At 40.8% G+C, this 18,750-nt stretch overlaps 1 protein-coding gene across 1 annotated transcript in view; it reads left to right on the top strand.

The window, feature by feature from the left end:
• The window catches only part of TMX4 (thioredoxin related transmembrane protein 4), a 43,697-nt gene extending 28,704 nt beyond the window's left edge, over nucleotides 1-14,993 (top strand). The window contains exons 6-8 of the mRNA XM_040637988.1: nucleotides 4,887-4,988; nucleotides 9,571-9,634; nucleotides 10,815-14,993. Coding sequence (XP_040493922.1) covers nucleotides 4,887-4,988; nucleotides 9,571-9,634; nucleotides 10,815-11,179 — 531 coding nt within the window. The 3' untranslated portion in view covers nucleotides 11,180-14,993. The remainder of the gene's footprint in view (nucleotides 1-4,886; nucleotides 4,989-9,570; nucleotides 9,635-10,814) is intronic.
• Nucleotides 14,994-18,750: the final 3,757 nt, after the last annotated feature.

The following is an 18,750-nucleotide window of genomic DNA, read 5'->3' on the forward strand; positions in this document are numbered from 1 at the left end:
TCACACCCATCCTCATATATAGTCTTGACATTTGCCTACCTCATAAGAGTCACTGGCGCCTGGAAGATGTACAGAACTCAGGGAGTTTCTCAAAGAGTGGATAGACATCTTCTAGCTGTAGAATTGGTACTGATTTTATATTTATAGTAGCAATATAAAATTTCTTTGAAATTCAGCTTAAAAGAAGTTACTCAACTTAATGAAAAGTGTTAATAATCTAAGGGATAGTACAAGGTGCGGCTAATGCCATGAAAGCAACACACAGGAGATTGAACTTGGGAAGCACCGTCACCAAGTCTGACACCACAGTCGGGGTTAGGAATCCTGGGGCTGATATGTTGTCTGTGGCCCATGTCTGGAGAGACTTTCCAGCCTTTCTGTCTTCTCATCTTTTTTCACAGTTGACTACAATGGTGAAGGAAGGTATTATGTTTCTCTCTTCCAGAGAGACAACCCATTGTTCTCCACCCTGTGTGTGTTTCTCTGAACCCATGAGTTTTCCCTGCTATAAACTGTTGTCACTAAAATACCTGGAGTACTTCGCATAGAACCTGGCACCTAGTCAGTACTTGATAGCTGTTTCTTGTTAGTTGTATTCATTAATCATTGCTGTCATCATTATTTTACTTTTTACCTCTCACTAATCAATAAGGAATGCTTTGTCTTTTTGTTCGTCTATTTTTTTAATCTAGGCTGATAGCAGGATTAAAATAGGATTCTATGACAGTTGTACAATGTGTATTTTTACTAACTAGGTTTAACATCTGAATGCATTTTAATATTATTTGATTTGATTTGGTGAATTTGTGCTGCTCGCTGAGCTAATACAGTATGTAACTTCCCTCACCTCAGTGCCACTGTCGTTATGCAGGGATGCAGGCAGTGAGGTAGGCTGCATCCTTGGGAGGACAGTCTGTATGATGGAGAAGATTTAAGGCTTTATAAATACCTCACAATGAGAATTAAAGGCCATGAGTGTTTAGACTGGAGAATAACAAGAGAGTGTTTTTTTCAAAGTGGGAATACTTTTTAAAAAATTGTAATTCCAGTATAATTAACAAACAGTGCTATGTTAGTTTCCAGTGCACAATATAGTGACTCAACAATTCTATGTATTACGCAGTGCTCGTCATGTTAAGTGTACTCTTAATCCCCACCACCTATTTCACCCATCCCCTCACCCAGCTCTGCTCTGGTGACCACTAATTTGTTCTCTACAGTTAAGAGTCGGTTTTTTGGTTTCTCTTTTTTTGTTTGTTTGTTGGTTGGTTTTGTTTCTTAAATTCTACATGAATGAAATCATATGATATTTGTCTTTGATTAACTTATTTCACTTAGCATTATATACACTATAGATCTATCCGTGTTGTTGCAAATGGCAAGATTTCATTTTTTATGGCTGAGTAATATTCCACTGTGCATATGTACCACCTCTTCTTTATCCATTCATCTGTCGATGAGCACTTAGGTTTCTTCCATAATTTGGCTATTGTCAATAATGCTGCAATAAACATAGGGTGCATATATCTTTTCCAATTAGTGTTTCATATTCTTTGGGTAAATGCCCTGTAGTGAAATTACTGGATCACATGGTAATTCCATTTTTAACTTTTTGAGGAACCTCCACACTGTTTTCCACAGTGGCTGCACCAGTTTGCATTCCCACCAACAGTGCGTGAGGTTCCTTTTTCTCCACATCCACGCCAACACTTAACAAGAATATATTTTAAAACTCCCCAAACATCCCCCTGTGTTTTAGGTAGTGGCATCTCTCCTCTTACTGTTTTGAGGTTTTTTCCTTGTAAAATTATCTAGAACCATATTACAGTGAGATGGTGCACACCCACAAAATACCTCTCTTAATGCCTACAAGAGGCTGCAAGGCTGTGTCTTGTTGCAGGTGTTGAAAGGGTAAAACATGGAAGGTGAACTGAACCCCTGGCCATTACTAGAGAAAGTCTTTCTGAGCTGCTCCCACACAGGGAAGATGTTTTGAGTATTCTGATCTGTGTTTGAAAGGGATATTGGGTTTGTCCCAAAACCCCTCAGAGTATATCCTGTGACATTGGCGGGTTCTAAATCCAAAAGGTTCTCTGTCATTCAGGGCCAGCCCAGCTCTGAATCAGACTGTGCAGCACTGGGCTCGCTGAGTGGGTGCCCTTGGGCAGTACTGAATCTGACCTGCAGTAGTTCAGTTCCCAGAGGGAGTACTGGGCCCTCTGGAGAGAGAAGGCTCTACCTCTGTCCATGGATACTTTGGCTTTGCTCCATACCTTAAATCCATCTGACCACTGGGTAGAATGTTCTTCTCATTTATTCTACTGTAATGGTGTCTTCATTTAGTCTTTCACTCAAATCCGTATATAGCCAAAAGCTAGCTCTAAGTCCATTATCTATTACAATAGTACTGTATAAGTTGTCAGGCCCATTAGGTGATATTTTATGCATTTTAAGGTAACAGAGTAAGATGCTTCCTTATAATGAGCACATATAATATTGAACAAGGATCAGTATTTTCCACAAATGAAAACTGTCACATTGCCTGGCAGTTAAAGAAGCAGAAACAGGAATCTAAAACTGAGTTAGATCAGTTTGAATCCGTTATTTTACTTGAAAACATATATACAGCAAGACTTCAAGTGCCTAATGCCACAAACCCCAACACTCTTAAGGTGTTCTAAAACCACTGTGAGCTCAGACAAAGTAAACAGATAAAGATTTATGTCTGCAGTTGTGAAAACACAACTTGGTTAATGAGGCTTTAGTATTAATCAACTAAAAGACCACAAGATGGCAGGGTTTCTCTAAGAGGCTCAAATAAATCCTTTAAAGAGTAAGTTGATTTGAGAAAATTGAAGCAGAGCGTCCTACAATAAGAGGATTTTTTGAATGTACTAAGAAGTGTGTGACCCAGAATGCAATGATTCAAAGTCATGTACTTACTGAATTCCAGAAAATAACTTAGAAAATTTCTTAAGGGTTACTTTAATCATTTATTTTGCAGAAAGGGTGTAAGGCACTATGCGGAAGGACTTATAACTGGACATTAGTCATTCCAGCCACATGGATGGATAATATTTATAAAACAAGTTCCTGAATACACACCTCTATGGGTCGGCACAAAGCCAGACTGGCTTTCCCTATCTTCAGTTCTTTGGCACATTTCAGAGTTGAATCCTGATGGTGGCACTGAGTCATCAAGAAAAGCATAAACTATGAATACATAGAATTTTCTAAAATGGAGAACTGTATGATACATTTTAGAACTTATACTGAACAGAGTTTGAATGAAGCAACCTTTTGATATCCCAAATACCTATTCGCCTAGGTTACTCAATAAAAAATTGCCCAGTTAAAGAGAAAATGATGACCAATGCCATCAACGGAGGATGGATTATAGTTTTACAAATCACGAGTTGTTTGCATTTCCTATGAATAATTGAAGGTTACGCTAGTATCTTTTTTAAGTCAATAAATCTTTATTGAACACTTTGCATACGTAAGTATGTAAAGTATTTGCTGAGTCTTTAGATCTATCTCTTCTACTGAATAAGTAATTGGAGAGAGGAGATCTCAGATTATTCTAGACCATTAACAAGCTTTTTTGTTTGTTGGTTTATCATTCAGAATTAAGCCAGAATAAAATATATTATTTAATTGTATTGACATTTATAAACTGAGAAACCAATGGGAGATAACTTGAGTAATTTGGATTTTGAGAAATATTAAATTAAAATAGAAACTAGGAGTCATTTTCATCCACCTCATCAGTTCCAGGCAAGTCATTCAGTTGTAATCTCTGCTTGCCGGGGGCATTTAGCTTGGAGCCATTCGTCATGTGCCCAGTAAATGCTTGGATTATAGTGAATGACTGGTTTTGGAGCTGTAAGGGCCTAAAACAGATGATCACTAAGCCACCATGGTGACGCATGGCTGCTGCAGGTCCTCATTTAAGTGGGACTTGACTCCACCTGCATGACTTTGCACATAAACAATTTTTAGCAAAGATGGTATCGCTTCACTCATTTTTTAAGTGTTTGACATCAAAGCAAGTCTCGGAACAGTAAGCATGAAGGGATATGAGCTCTACTCAAAGACTGATGGAATTTCATTTATTCATAATCAATTAACTAGAAAAACTTTCTTCTGTCTAATATTATGCTTTCAGTTTTATGGTGATTTAGGCAAGTTATAGAGGATGGGTAGGGTTGATCTGATTAGGAAAAGGAAGTATGGAGACCTTTTATTTTATTTTAATGAATGAATGAATTTAAAGAGGGAAGGAGTGAGGGTGGAGAGGGAGAGAGAATATAAGCAGGCTCCACGCCCAGCACAGAGCCTAGCATGGGGCTCCATCTCACAATCCTGAGATTGTGACCTAAGCCAAAATCAAGAGTCGGACACTCAACCAGTGGAGTCACCCAGGCCCCCCAGTATGGAGACATTTTAAATGATCAATGTTCTGTAAGTAGTAATTTAGTTCCACTTAAAAATTGACAAAGGCCCAAGAAGTTTAATTTTTTTGTATGGATGCTACATGATGAGTAAAAATTGATATATATGGAATTCTTAAGGGAGAATGACCAAACAGAATCTGTCATGATAAAAGAAGGGGCTAGAAAAACTGTTCTATTCTGTTAGAGTTCTACCCAATCATGAACAAAGAAATATAACTCTTACTAGATATGACCTTGATTATTACTCTCCGATTTTCAGTGTTGTAAAATTCGACTTGTCCTTGAAGAATCACATAAATGCAGACTGGGTGAACTTTGTGGGAACTCATACATGTAGAAACAGTTTGCAGACTTGAGTTCTAGCTAGAGAGGGAGGTTCAAACATGTTTGGTAATAAGTAAATATTTTATTTTTTTCTTCTGATTACAGCATCTTCACAACTATTTCACAGTGACCCTTGGAATTCCTGCTTGGTGTTCTTATGTCTTTTTCGTCATGGCTACCTTGATTTTTGGCCTTTTCATGGGTCTGGTAAGAAATAATGCCATTTTTTCCCCCTTTCTTTAAAGCTACATGGGTTTTATGCAAAACTAGAAAGCAGCCAAGAAAGAAAAGATGCATAAACAAATATCATTTTGTGTATAGTCTAAGCAGTTACTTTTTTTGATACTACTTTCAGTGGTAATTTGAGATATAATGGAAAGTTCATTAAATTATTATCTCCTAATCCTAACCTTAAATATTCTGAAGATGTGTGCTACCTAGAATATAGGCAGTAATGAAAGAAGAATTGGAGACCTTACATGAATTCATAGTCAATTTCCAAGTCAACCAAGTCAGCAGTGATTTCACACATTGTCTACTTCATGGGAACACTGTGGTGATAAGACCAAACCTGTGAATTTGTTCCTTGAGTGAACAAGATGATTTTTTTCTTGTTCTTATCCTCCAATTGAACCTCTAATCCTGACCTGCTGCTTATACATACACTCTGGTTATCCTAAGGTGGATTTTGTGAGATAATGTAGATAAAAAACACAGTCATTATTATGGGAAAAAAATAAGATGGAAAGCACATTACTTTGTCTTCTTTAGGTATGAAAACTTGTACCTAGTAGGTATCTGTGTGTTTTCTCCCTAGATGTTTTAGGTAAGAATTGAAATAATACATTTATTTACTTAACCACATAAGCAACTATAAGTGTTTTGGCAATGTTTTACTCTTTTATATAATTTTTAAACCTTTTTACCCACACTGGATCAATTTGATTAAGCTTTAAACTCTAATTAAGAAGCTCTTAAAAGCCATTGCGCTATATATTAATCACAAAGTTCCTAAACACTGTATGATAGGAATAATTAATGATTACTAAAAATTTATGTAAAGGGCAGACGTTGAGGTTAGATTATCTTAAAGTCTGTCCTTGCATTGTATAATGCATTTCAGCTCTTTAGTAAGTCCTTTTTAAAAATAAGCTTAAAAGTTAGCAGTTGTTTTTATGTATATTGATATATAACTTATGACAAAGCTGTACTCCAAGTAGCGAAGGAGGCTTGATTTTATTTTGCTGCAAACATGCTTACTTCATGCTGTGGCTTATATTTGAGATCTGACTGCTGGTGTTAACTCCACAGGTGGGGCTAGAACTCAGATATGTCATTCATTAGGTCGCATTAATCTTATTGCTAACCAACATGGCCCTGATGGTCTGGCCTAAAAGGATTTGACTTTGGATATAAATTTGGCTGGATAGAAATATACTTCTCCCATCTACTGTCTAGTGCTAGATCGTTCCAGTGGTGTATTTTAGAGCCACATGAGTGTGAGGTTTTTGTAGGGAGAACACCATGAGATCCTGGGTGGTTCTCAAGTGGAGTTATGGAGAACGCAGGTTGAGTGTGAGCCTATTGAAAGACCACTGGAATCTCTTCTCAGTATAAAGAGTTTTTGAATTTTATCTTTGAGGTTAACTTTAAGTTCAAGAAATCAGGTCAGGCCTGCCTATGCCCTAAGTTCATTTGGAAATTTAGATTCAAATAATCAGTCCAGGAAGGTATTAAGGTTTGGTCTGAAGAACAAAGAGAGTTGATTCTAGACTGTTTAAGTGATTAAATGATACAGAATATTATTCTTTTATAAGAAGTTGGGAGGTGAACTTTAACAAAAGAATAATTTCAAAGCAGTAATAGACTCATACATTTTCTGGTAATACATTTCCATAAAATACCAACACATATCTCTGATTCCTTTTCTACAACTGTAAAATGTAGTTTAAAAGTACACAACAGCTAGAAGTCTTGCTTTCAGGGAGGTCTGCAGCTGTGCAGTTCCATTCTCTGTGGCTCCTTTGCCATTAACTGAGGGCTGAAGCAGAGCCCAGGCGTGCAGTCATGTGGAGCTTGGTCATGGTGTCCCTGGAAGTTCTTGCCTCTATGAATCTTTCTGGAGTTTAACTTAGACAGTGGTCAAGAGGAGCACGATGTTTTCCAGAGAGGAGTGATTTCCTGATCAAGTTACTGTCCCCATAAGCCTAACTATTATGTTTCCTACTTCCTAAGAGGTGGGAAGTCAAAACGAGGCTGCTAGTTTAGACTTTTGTTTGTTTTCTTGATTGAGCCTCGTGATGACTGAAATACGTTACTAAATGTTATTTTTCACCTGTAAACAAAGGGCTCAACCTCGAATTCTATGTACTATTTTCCCCCTAGCGCGGAGTTTTTCGGTTCTGAGTGATCTATAAACTGGGTATTTGCCCGAGGATCCTGCTGGTCTCCTGGGGCAGGGGCCCGTTGCCCTGATCCTTGGGTGTCTTTGCCTGGGCAGAGTTGCGCCGCTCCTGGCCGGGCCTAGTGGAAATGCTTGACATTGCTGTGTGTGACTCTTGTTCCCTGAAGGCTTTCTCGCCACTCTAGAGGATGGAAAATAAGTAAGAAATGGCAGCGCCCTGATCTCCAGCCCCGGAGCTGAATGATCACTGGCCCTCCCAGGTGGGGAGGAGTGTCTCCTCGAGGCGCCGCCGCTCTCTGGGCCCCGCTCTGGAGCATTTGCCCGATGGCGCGCACCTACACTGCTCCTCCCCGGGGAAAGGAACCGGATCTCGAAGCGGTTGAGCAGTGTATGGCAACACCCAGCTGAGAGGCCATTCCCAGGCTTGCTGATTGCAGCCGGCGTCCCCGCTCCGAGGCCTGGGAACTCTGCTGCACTTGGGCACCCCCGTTCTTTCTCTGGCCCCAGGGATCCTGAGACCACACTGTCCCACCTGGGATTCTGCCGTGCTTCGCCACCTGAGCATCTTTCAGGGAGGGACATCCCTCAGAGGAGCAGACTTCTAAAAGTTGCGATTTTGCGCTCCGCTGCTGTATTACTTTCTGATAGCCGGCTTATGGAGGCTCCTTCCCCTTGCGATTTGTCTTCTGATATATCCCCCAGACTCACTTCTCTGCACCTCTTACCTTGCAAAAAGTGATTGCTTTTCTATTTATAGAATTGCAGCAATTCCTATCTTAGATCTCAGGTTGAATTCACAGGTGTCAAAATCAGTTGAAAGATATCTAGGTGAATTCAAGGGACCAGATGAAGCGTAGGTTCCCTACTCTTCTGCCATCTTCCCTCCGGACTATCACATGAAAATGAAATTTTTCAACCTCAGTCTTTTCAGATGGAAATGTTTTCCTCTTCACTGTTCAGATCAATTTAGTGGTTTGGAGCTTCTTCGTCCCCAACACACAGAGCTTCGTGCATCCCATTGCCCTACCACATGGGTCTCCCCAGCCCGGCATTCAGGGCTTTCTCTGGATCTGGGAGTCCCCATGGTCCAATTCGGTGTAGCTTCGAGGAGTCAGGCAGTTGGTGCTACCCATCCCCTCTGGACCACGCCCAGGACCTTAAATGCTGCCGCCTTCAAGTGGCCATTCTTGATCCTTCCCAAACCTATAACTGGTTGTCATATCTGTATCTCATAAATATCTCTCAAAGTGCTTTATTCATTTTTCTTATGGAATTCATGTTCCATGTTGCTTTATAATTAAGCCACCCTTTTTTTTCCTTTTTTTGAAATTCTCCTCTCCCTGCAGAGGTTAATATGATACCTTGAACCTAATGAACCAAATTTTGAGTAAAGTAATAAATGAATATACAGATGGTAATAATTCTGAACACAAAGTAGGGTACTCATTTGATGTTTATGAAATTGAATCAAAAGTACTATAACTTGGGTTCTTTAAATTTTTAGAGCACCTTTAAAACACTAATGTATGCAGTAGTATTACTATTTTAAAGCCTGGGCAATTATTCACAGTAAAGGCAAAGTCTGGGAGTTGGCGAGGTCCAAGAAGTGACTGCCCTTCTATACAGGCAGCTTCTTCCTGGGTGGGTGCTTGTGTTGTGGGTGTCATAGGGGAAGGTGTGAAAAATGACTGCAGCTTTTTCCCAGTCCGGCGAACTGTGCCCTTTTTGACACCACCCGTAGCTTCATCACCGCGGCCCATGCCAGTCTGGGCGTGGAACAGGGATGGGGGTGAACCTGTCCCAGAGGAGCGTGTAGTTTACGAAGGGAGAAGGAGAGCGCGATTCTTGCTGCAGTAAGGTCGGCGATGAAGCCAAGGCACTCACTGACTAAACTAGGCTTTAGTTCGTATCGTCAATGACTTTCTCACAGTTGATTTCTGGAGAAACTTCTCATGGTACTCTTAAGAATTCTAGACCCTGACATAGTCCTTTACTCAGTCGGTGTTTACCCATTGGTGAGAGGCAGCTGTATGCAGACTAATTTTGTTTGGCCAGAGGGGTGTTTTTAAAAAGGCCATTTTAGACTTGGCTCAGAGTATCTATTTTCTTATACCTGCTTGATTTACCTATTTTTAATGGGCTCTCTAGAGGCATTTGACTTTGTGACCCCTGACTCCTGTTATATATTCGTAATATTTTTCTACATTGTTACATTTGAAAAACAGGAGACTCTTAACTGTATCCATGTTTTTTTTGAGGACGTTTGACCAACTGCTGATTAATTGTCTGTGAATATCTGGTTATAGAACCAAGGCCTACATTTGAGGTTCTTTGGTAATAAATGTCATATCTAGTCACTGTAAAATCACTTTTTTTTCCCTCCAGGTCCTGGTGGTAATATCTGAATGTTTTTATATACCATTTCCAAGGCATTTATCTGAACGCAGTGGTAAGTATGACAAAGTCATGTGATAGAGTATTTTTGGAATTCCGTGGTGTGCCCTTTTGTGCTCAAAGAGATACTAGATTCTTTCCCCCCCCCCGTTCACTAGGTGACCAAATTATCACCACTACCAAATTCTTCGAAATATGTTCTCTAGATCAGATTTGAACAAAAAAAATTTTTCTTCCCTTAAATTAGGGAATACTTCATTTTGGCAATTGTTTTTTCCCTTTAAGTGTATGCCCTTCATTAATTAGTTGATACCTTCTCCTTCATTCAAACTGGAATGAAGGAGGGGACCTCATATTTATTGAGTCTCAACTATGTACCATTAAGTCCTGTAAGAACAGTCTCCCCAAATCCTTGTACTGCCCCACACCATTTGTGGGACTCAACAGCCTGGATTTGCATGCTTTTATTCCTAATTTTTTTTGAGACTTTGCATGAAGACTGTTATGAGACTTTATAATTGTTGCATTTTATGTGGAGTTTAGATAAACTTCTATTCTTTTGAGTTTTTGAAGTTTTCAAGGCTTGGAAACTTCCATCGATAATTAGAAAATATATTATGTTCTTTAGAATTCTTAAAAATCGCAGAAACCTAGTTTAAAGTAACTTAGAGAAAAAAAGGAGAATTTATTAACTCACATAACTGCAAGATCCAGGGATGTTCTGGCTTCAAGCACAGCCCAGGGGATGTTAGGTTTCTGCTTCTATGTGGCTGATTCAGGGGCTGTCAACAGCCCTAACTCACATATTATCAGTTTAGCAATTCTATAGAAAGCCTTTTCCTCTTGACTCTGGCCAAAAGCTCCTGGAAAGTCCTGTGATTGGCTTGGCTGAAGTCACATTTCTCAACCAATCACCTGACCCGTGAGTGGGTCACTGAGTATTCTGTAAGGTACAAAATACAAAGCATGAAAGAACCTTCGCCTTCCCTGTCCCTGTGCTCTACCAAAGTCAGCAGGGCCCGTGAAATCTCCAGAGAGGACCAGGGAGGCCCCGGATGGAGCTAGGACACCACCAACCAGAGATCTGTGCTGTGTGATCACATAGCTTCCGATTGGAGAAAACTGTCATGTGTCCCCCCGCCCCTCCCCCTGTTTCATCTCACGGCTAAACACACTCAGTTGACTGCTGAATGATCAGTTGATTCAGAGGACGTCCCCTTCTCTTCCCTCCACAGAGCAGACTCGGAGGGCCGAGGACGCCCACAAAGGTGAGCAGCTGCAGGATGCAGAGGAGGAAAAAGATGATTCAAATGAAGAGGAAAACAAGGACAGCCTTGTAGATGACGAGGAAGAGAAAGAAGACCTCGGTGAGGAGGACGAAGCAGAGGAGGACGAGGAGGAGGACAGCCCGGCTGCTCGCGTGGACGAGGAGAGGAGTGACGCCCAGGACCAAGGGCCCCTGAGAGAGGTCCAGGAGGAGGGAGAACCTGAGCCCGACGAAGACACGCCTGCGCCGCCCAGCCCAGCCGACACAGAGGTGGCAGAAGACACGTTGAGGCAGCGCAGAAGTCAGCATGCCGATAAGGGGCCGTCGGCCTGATGACAGTATTTCCGAGAATTCAGACCAAGGAGTAGGTCAGCTTCCCTCTGGTCTGCACTGTAAATCAAATCCTTATTTTTTCCTGAATGAGCAAGCTTCTCTTAAGCAAACGATCTCTAGTCATGTAGTCTCTGGCATCAGGCCTTATGTATATTAATGAGAGTGTTTCAGGCATGACAATCAGGAAACAGAAAAACAAACATGGTGTTGGGATCTGTTTGGGGACTTGGCATGGGCACGCATGCATTGGCTTGAGGCTAGAGAGTTGTGACCAGAGAAAAGCACCCTGCAGGCGCCATAAAATGAAAGCCAAGCAACCGGCCATCCTCACAGTGTATGGGAGGTCTTGCAGAAGTCTTCTTGTGTTAAGTGTTTGTCTTTGTCAAACTGTAAGACACATCAGCCACCATGGTACAGAGACACTTTTTCAGAGTTAGAAATTGAGAGGGCCCTGGATATTACGGTAGAAAAGAGCTTGGACGTCATCCCAACTCTCTAAATCTCCTTTGTTGTGATTTATTTCTTACCTTTAGTATTTCCAACTTGCCCACCACGGGCCTGCAGGCGCCCCACACTCTTCACAATACTTCCTCAGTGAGTGGCCTCCGACAGCGGCCGCTTCTCATCAGCGGCCTTCACTCTGACTTAAGGGTTTACATAATCCAGAACCAAAGCCCACGGAGCCGTGACTGCCAAGCATCTTGAATGAAATGTTATAACCTTTGGAGATTCAAAAGGAAGTAGGGATTTTACAGGAGAGATTTTTGTTGTTGTTGTTTGCCAAAATGTAGTAATTTTTTTTTCCAAAAGGTTCCTTTAGCAGTATTCTTTTTGAAGCCAGAAGTGCCCTAAGTGTTGCCAGTACAAGGTTGTCTTGTGAAGAGAACTTGAATACTTTGTTGTTTTGCTTCCATCTCAAGGGGTTCCCTGACTCATGAACCACTTTAATATTAACTGCAAAACCATTTCTGGTTTTCTCTCAGTGATGTGCTTTTGGTGAAAGAATTAATGAAAGTGAATATCTGGAAATGAAAGATTTGGTTTCGTTTCCTTCTTCCTTAATCTTGTAAAGAATTTTATCCCTGTAAATCTCTCAATACTCAATCTACTAAAAGTACCCAGGGGGCCCGATTTCTTTTAAAGAATCCATCCATCTACTTCTGCCTTACCTGATTTATGTCTTAGAATAAATTCATAAAATTAGATTCCAAGCTTATGAAAGATGTCTAAAGTTGATCCTACACCCCTTGGGTCCAGACAGAAAAACAAGTAATACAGGTTTATGAAATTCGAAAAGTTTCTGTCATCTTTATAAAGAAATATGCAGTATACTCTGTCTGGCTGTTTAGATAACCCTTACCTCCTATTAGCTTTGAACACAGGCTCAGTGGAGGAGGGGAGGTGCTGAAACTCTCTACCCTTGAGTGGTTGAATGGGCCTCTTGCAAGCCTCACACAAAGGGAGTTTTTATTCTGACAGAATACAATTTTTAGTGATGGTTATTTTTCATCTTTCTAACTCAGTTACCTGACAGTCGCATCCCTCAGTACTGTGAGGTTCGTGAAGAGTCGCCAGTAGTTTTTCTCTTCAGACAGCAACAGCACCTTGAGTTTGAGGCTATCACAGAACTGACAGACTGGGAAAACCTTGACTTTGGCTCGTTTCCTGCCCCTCCTCCCATCTACGTCTCTAACACAGCCTCAGCCCAAGCACCATGGTTCTGATGGTGGCAGCTCCATCTCCCTGATCCTGGGAAGCTTTTCTGGATCATTGGTGAGCAGGGCCTGCCCTTCTGTTACTGGATTTCTTTCTCTTATAATCAGCTGAAAACAAATTTTCAAAGATCATTAAGTTCAGGTTCAGAGGTATGGAATAAGAAAGTTTTCGTAGTTTAGCTTTTCTGTATAATACCTCCCCCCCTTCCCACTCCTTATATTAAAACTTGTTTTCTTTTTTTTTTTTTTTTTTAAGTGGAGCGTTTGACTAGAAGGGAAGGAATGAAGAAATAAAATCCACTTTGGCTTTTTATAAATGTAAGGCCAATTTCCAATTGGACCCCAAATAATACCTAATTATATAACAAGAGAAATGTATGTTCTTTCTTAACGATACTTTAAAAAAAAATTGGAGGAAGAGGAGAAAACAGTTAGGAGAAGAAGATCCATTAAAAGTTGAACCCTCTGCGGCTGTAGGAACCATTTTTTTTATTTTTAAACATCCTGGCAAAAGATGGGGTTTTTACTAAATGGCCTGATAAGTACACATCTGATTTAATTCTTTTCACTTGAGGCCTTTAGGTTTGTTTTCTGTATTTGCTGAATAAAAAACTAAAGGAAAAAAAGTCAACCCAAAATAATTTGAAATTAGATTAACATTCTAATAGGCTTTTATGGATTCTTTTCTGGAAATAATCTGTTTAATCCAGAAGTCAAATGTGTGGAAACATGATTTAAAAAATAAAAAATAATCATGCTTCCCTATGTTGCAATATCAGTTATTTAATTACAGGATAGTATTTTATATAAATCAAAATTAGGAAAATTAAATAAAAGTGACTGTAGATTTTGGAATGGGGGTGCAGTGCATTCCATGTGAGTAGTTGGAGCAGGGTTCTTTTCTCTGATGAGAGGGAAAGTTTGAAACTTCTAGCTACCTTTCTGTTAGTTTCTTTTGTCTTTCACCTCTTGCTGGATCTGCTCTACCACCCCAGCTTGCTTAGAGATCTCCTCCTGAAGCTACAGATAGGCAATCCCACTTCTTTCTTTCTCTTTGAAGTCTAAGCACTGAATGCTTAGTGACAGGCAGGACTCATTCACTGCACAGGTCCCCGAACCTCATGAGTGCATACTTACAACCTCACCTGGTGTATATAAGCCCTGTTAGCCACAGGCCTCTTTAACTACGAAAAGAGATCCAAAATAACGACTGTAATAAAAAGTAAACAAGCTTTAGCCAGGTTGGCTTTTGACAGTGGAGAAAGCCAAATTTTGACATTTTTATGGCCAAAATCCTTGCTGATAACTTCGGCATTGCTACATGATTTGAGTATATGTAAGCCTGCGGAGCCTGTATCCTGTAACACCTTTGGGGAAGGATGATAAAAATGTCTCCTAAGGCAAGCACTTGACCTTTATGACTCTTTATGACCAGGTCTTTAAGACTGGAGCCTGTATGCTGCTTTACAGGATGAAGAACGTGAAACGGTCTGGAAAAAACAAAAACAATAGGGTCCACCTAAGATTTCAGTATAAAAAGTTAAATTGGCACGAAGCGAGAGAAAGAAGGGAAAGATTGGTGCTGTCGCTAATGTGTATCAACTTATCTCTGTCCAGCTCAGTACTGAAGTGTTATTTCTGCCAGTATTATAAATGTGCAATGGACCCGTCCTGTCAAATACAACATTTTGAAAAGTATTCATGGAAATCTTTTGTGCCAACAGAAAAGTTCCTTCTTGTTCAGTCTCTTTACCCTAGTCCTACGTTTTGATCCTCTTCAGAAGATCAGTTTCTCTTGAAAAACCAAATGATGAACCTTGGCGGGGCAGCTTTTTGAGCAACTTTTCTGAACCTGGAGATTTGGTTAGAAGGCCTTTGGTGGTTTCAGACCAGGACATGGCCTTCAGATGGCTTCTTCCTGGTCAAGTTTCGTGGGAACTGTGCGCCTGTGTATGTGTGACTCAGATCATTTTCACATGTTTCCGATGTAGTTTCATTGTATTTGTTACTAAATAGCTTCTTTGTGCAAATGCAGTTTTTACACTAAAAATACTGTTCATTTGTATTGTAAGTAATACAGTATAAATATGTTATTTGTATTTTTTGTAATAGTCTTAATTATTTAGCTCAGTGATATTTAATTCTTTTTCTCGTCATCCGTGTGTTCTTTGCTTCCTCACATACCTCTGCAGCGTCTGGAATGGGGAATCAAGATATGGGTCTCAAGCGTACATTGCTTGAATTACAAATCACCTTATCACAACATTGTATATCATCTTTGATCATATATGTTTTTATTTTATTGTAAACTTCTGTTTGCATCCAAACCTAATGATAGTGCTAAGTAAAATCAAAACAGTGTATTGCTTTTCATAGAAGTATTTTCACAAAAGGCATTTGCCTAGGCAGTGAAAAATACTGCTTTGTTAAAAAAAATAATTTTCATGTGCCCATCCTCTATCCAATCTGTTTGCTCCCCCATCTATCTCTCTCTCTCTTTCTCTCCCTCCCTCCCTCCCTCCCTCCCTCCCTCTCTCTCTCTCTCTCTCTTTCTTTCTCTCTCTCTCCCTCTTTCTCTCTCCCTTCCTCCCTCTGTCTCTCTCTCTCTTTCCTTTTCCTTCCTTCCTTCCTTCCTTCCTTCCTTCCTTCCTTCCTCCCTCCCTCCCTCCCTCCCTCCCTTCCTTCCTTCTCTTTGATTTAGTGAAATGCAAACCATGTGCCTTTTAGCTGCTCTGGAAAGTGCATCAAACCAAGAACAAGTGCAAATATCCAAGACTTCCTCTTTGTTATAGCCACTGTGTTGCCTGTAGAAACTCATTTCACTCACATCTCAGGTTTTGCTTGGCCCTGAGGTCTGGCGGTGGCCAGGGCTGGTGCAGATGGCAAAGGATGCTGCTAGTCCTTCAAGACACTGTGGACTGACCTGGTCTCCTATGGCATTCGGAAGACTCTGGTCTACACCTAATCCTTCCTATCGCTGTAACATTGGAAAAGCACAAAGGAGATGAGGAGACTCTTACGCCGCCTAAGGGACTGAACCAGGGATATTGGATTTTTCACTTTTGAAAGATGGTAGGGAGTAGTGTTGTAAGAAGAAAATGATTAAACTTCCATACCATCAAGTCATTCCCTCAGAGAAACTGGCTCAGAAGGCTCATTTGTGTATAGAGAAGAATATCCATTATGCAGTGTCTCAGCCTATGTGAACTTGGTCATACATCCTTGGTGGGAGCAAAACCTGCAGCTTTGAAGTCAAAAACACTGAATTGCAAAATGCAATCCCCTGCTTTGCCCCAATCTTGAAGACTCTGGAACATAATCCAAATAATAGGAATTCTTTCTTAGAACATGTGAATTTCTTGAGATTGATAACTGTATTAAGTAGTCTAGGCTGTGTTAACAGACTCCCAAATCTCAGAGGCTTTAAGAACGAGAATTTTATTTCTGCTTCACTGAGGTCAGGTTAGCCATCCCAGGTAATAGTAGCTCTGCTTCGTGCAGGTTTTCCTGGGACCCAAGTCAAGAGAGGCTTTGCTGTTTAACATGTGGCTTCGAAAACGGCTATGGTCATTTTCATCCCACCAGTATGAAGGGAAAAGAATATGAAAAAATGTTTCTGGGAGATTTTAAAGCCAGGCTGCCAAGAGGCACACATGCGTTACTACTTTTTCATTCCTACAAGAGGACTTAGTCACGGGGTCACGCCTAACCAAAAGGGAGGCTCGGATATGTCATCTTGCCATGTGCTTAAGAGCAAAGGGAGATTAGAGAGCTGGCCTCTGTGCCACAGGGACTTTATTCTACCCACCTGTGCCACCTGTGTGTCTCACAAAGAGTAAGCACCAAGAAATGTCAGCCACGTGGACGTGCAGGTGGCAGGAGAGGGAGACATGCACATGGCCCCCCGTGCTTGGCTTCCTTCTGGACTTTGCTATATTTGATCTTCAAGATACCAGACTTGTCAAATGATGAGTGGGGTGTTCTCAGAGAGTTTATATTTTATTTGGGAAGATGGACATGAATAAGTGGGACAAGAATTACAAAAGGAGAAGTGAAGAGATGCTATCTAGGTTTATGAACAAGGAACCTGATCTAGGTGAGAGTTTAAGAGGTACATGGGACCAGGAAGCATGATGAGGGCTTGCTGAGGCAGAGATGGATTTGGGACCCCTCCAAGACATGCACACAACGTTTAAGCTGCACGCGTGGAAAAATAAGACCAGCATTTATCGCAATGGGAGGTTCTTTGCTGAGCCATCGGGATAGATTCTGGGTCTCGGTTTTCCTTTTGTATGAGGGAGTGATAGAGAAACAGTTTCCTATTCATCTTTGCATGAGCTGTTTCTCCCATTTCGATATCTTTGATATCCAATCAATAATTTATAAACTCCATAAATCTCCCTGAGTGGGATTCTAGTTCATAGACACCTGGTTAATCATGTTAACCGAAAAATTATCCTTAGAACGATTGATACTATCAAAATTCTTTGTGTTCTGTTGTTACTGGTGGGGCATGTAATTCCTAGAATTGCTTATTGTAATTAGTTACTCTGGTAGAGCACATAGGATAGACACAGAGCACAGTTGTGTTCCAAAGGGACAACCTTCAAGACACAGAATTGCACAGTTGTCACTCTGTGGGATTGTCTTCACATGCCAGCTCTCTGTGCAATCAATTCAAAGCATGAGCCTCAATCCAATAAATAGCATTAGAAGCCAGCAGGTTATGGGTTGGCTATTAACTTTTAATTATTTTACCAATAGCAATTTTGTACAGAGTATTCTAAAACTTTTCATATCCTTGACACTCCATAGATGGGAACTTGCTGTGGGCAAAGTCATGTGGCCCTCCTTCAGAGCCTTTATTCTACTGACACTGGAAAAGTAAGAATTACCTCTTAACAGAAAATTATTCTATTAAATGCCATAGAATAGGGTGACTTTTTTTTCTAGATTTATTTATTTATTTATTTATTTTGAGAGAGAGAGGGAGTTGGGGGAGGGACAGAGGGAGAGAATCCTCAAATAGACTCCCCACTGAGCAGGAAGCCTGACGTGGGGCTCAATTCCAGGATCCTGAGATCATGACCTGAGCCAAAACCAAGAGGTGGACACTCAACTGAATGAGCCACTCGTGCCCCCCCCCCAATACAGTGATTTCTTTTTCTTCTATCTTTTTAATATATAAGGATGGTATTGGCATTTGTTTTAACATGGCCGTTATGTTCTCATGCTACAGCAGAAAGACAACCCCCCCGTCCTATGAGTACAACACAATCCTAGTAACAATTTAAATAGTGGCCTCAAGAAACAGGGAAGCCCATCACCACTCTTGAAGGGAGAACTGCCTCATTCATAATCTGCAAACGAAATGATGTTAGGGGCAAACCTACAGCATGAGAGATCTTAGTGTTCATTGTTCCAAAAAGGGTTAAATTGTCCTTTAGCAGGCTGATGATGTGACTCTCCAAGGAGTTAAACATTTTCAAGACTTATTTAACAAGCACTGTTGTAGAACAGAAAATTTGAAAACCCTCTCGCTATACAAATTCAAAATGTTGGCTAAAATATAACTGACCTCTTTTTAAAGGCAGAGCTGACTGCAAAAGAAAGAATTCATGGGAACCCAAAGCCATGAGGTAAATAAAGTGATGTGGTCCTGGGACAGCCTCGATGGGGGTGATGGTGGTGGCGGGGGACAGCTGCTGCCCTAGGTATGCATGCATTTTACTGGCCACATAGGTCTAGGACACAAGTCTTGACTATAGCAGGGTCGGAAGTTGGACCTGAAACTGCATGAATTTCCCAGCTACATCCTCAGTGGAACAACACAATCTGCCCACTAGCAAAGGGCAA

Source organism: Ursus maritimus, unplaced genomic scaffold, assembly GCF_017311325.1.
Source record: "Ursus maritimus isolate PB19 unplaced genomic scaffold, ASM1731132v1 scaffold_22, whole genome shotgun sequence".
Lineage (NCBI taxonomy): Eukaryota > Metazoa > Chordata > Mammalia > Carnivora > Ursidae > Ursus > Ursus maritimus.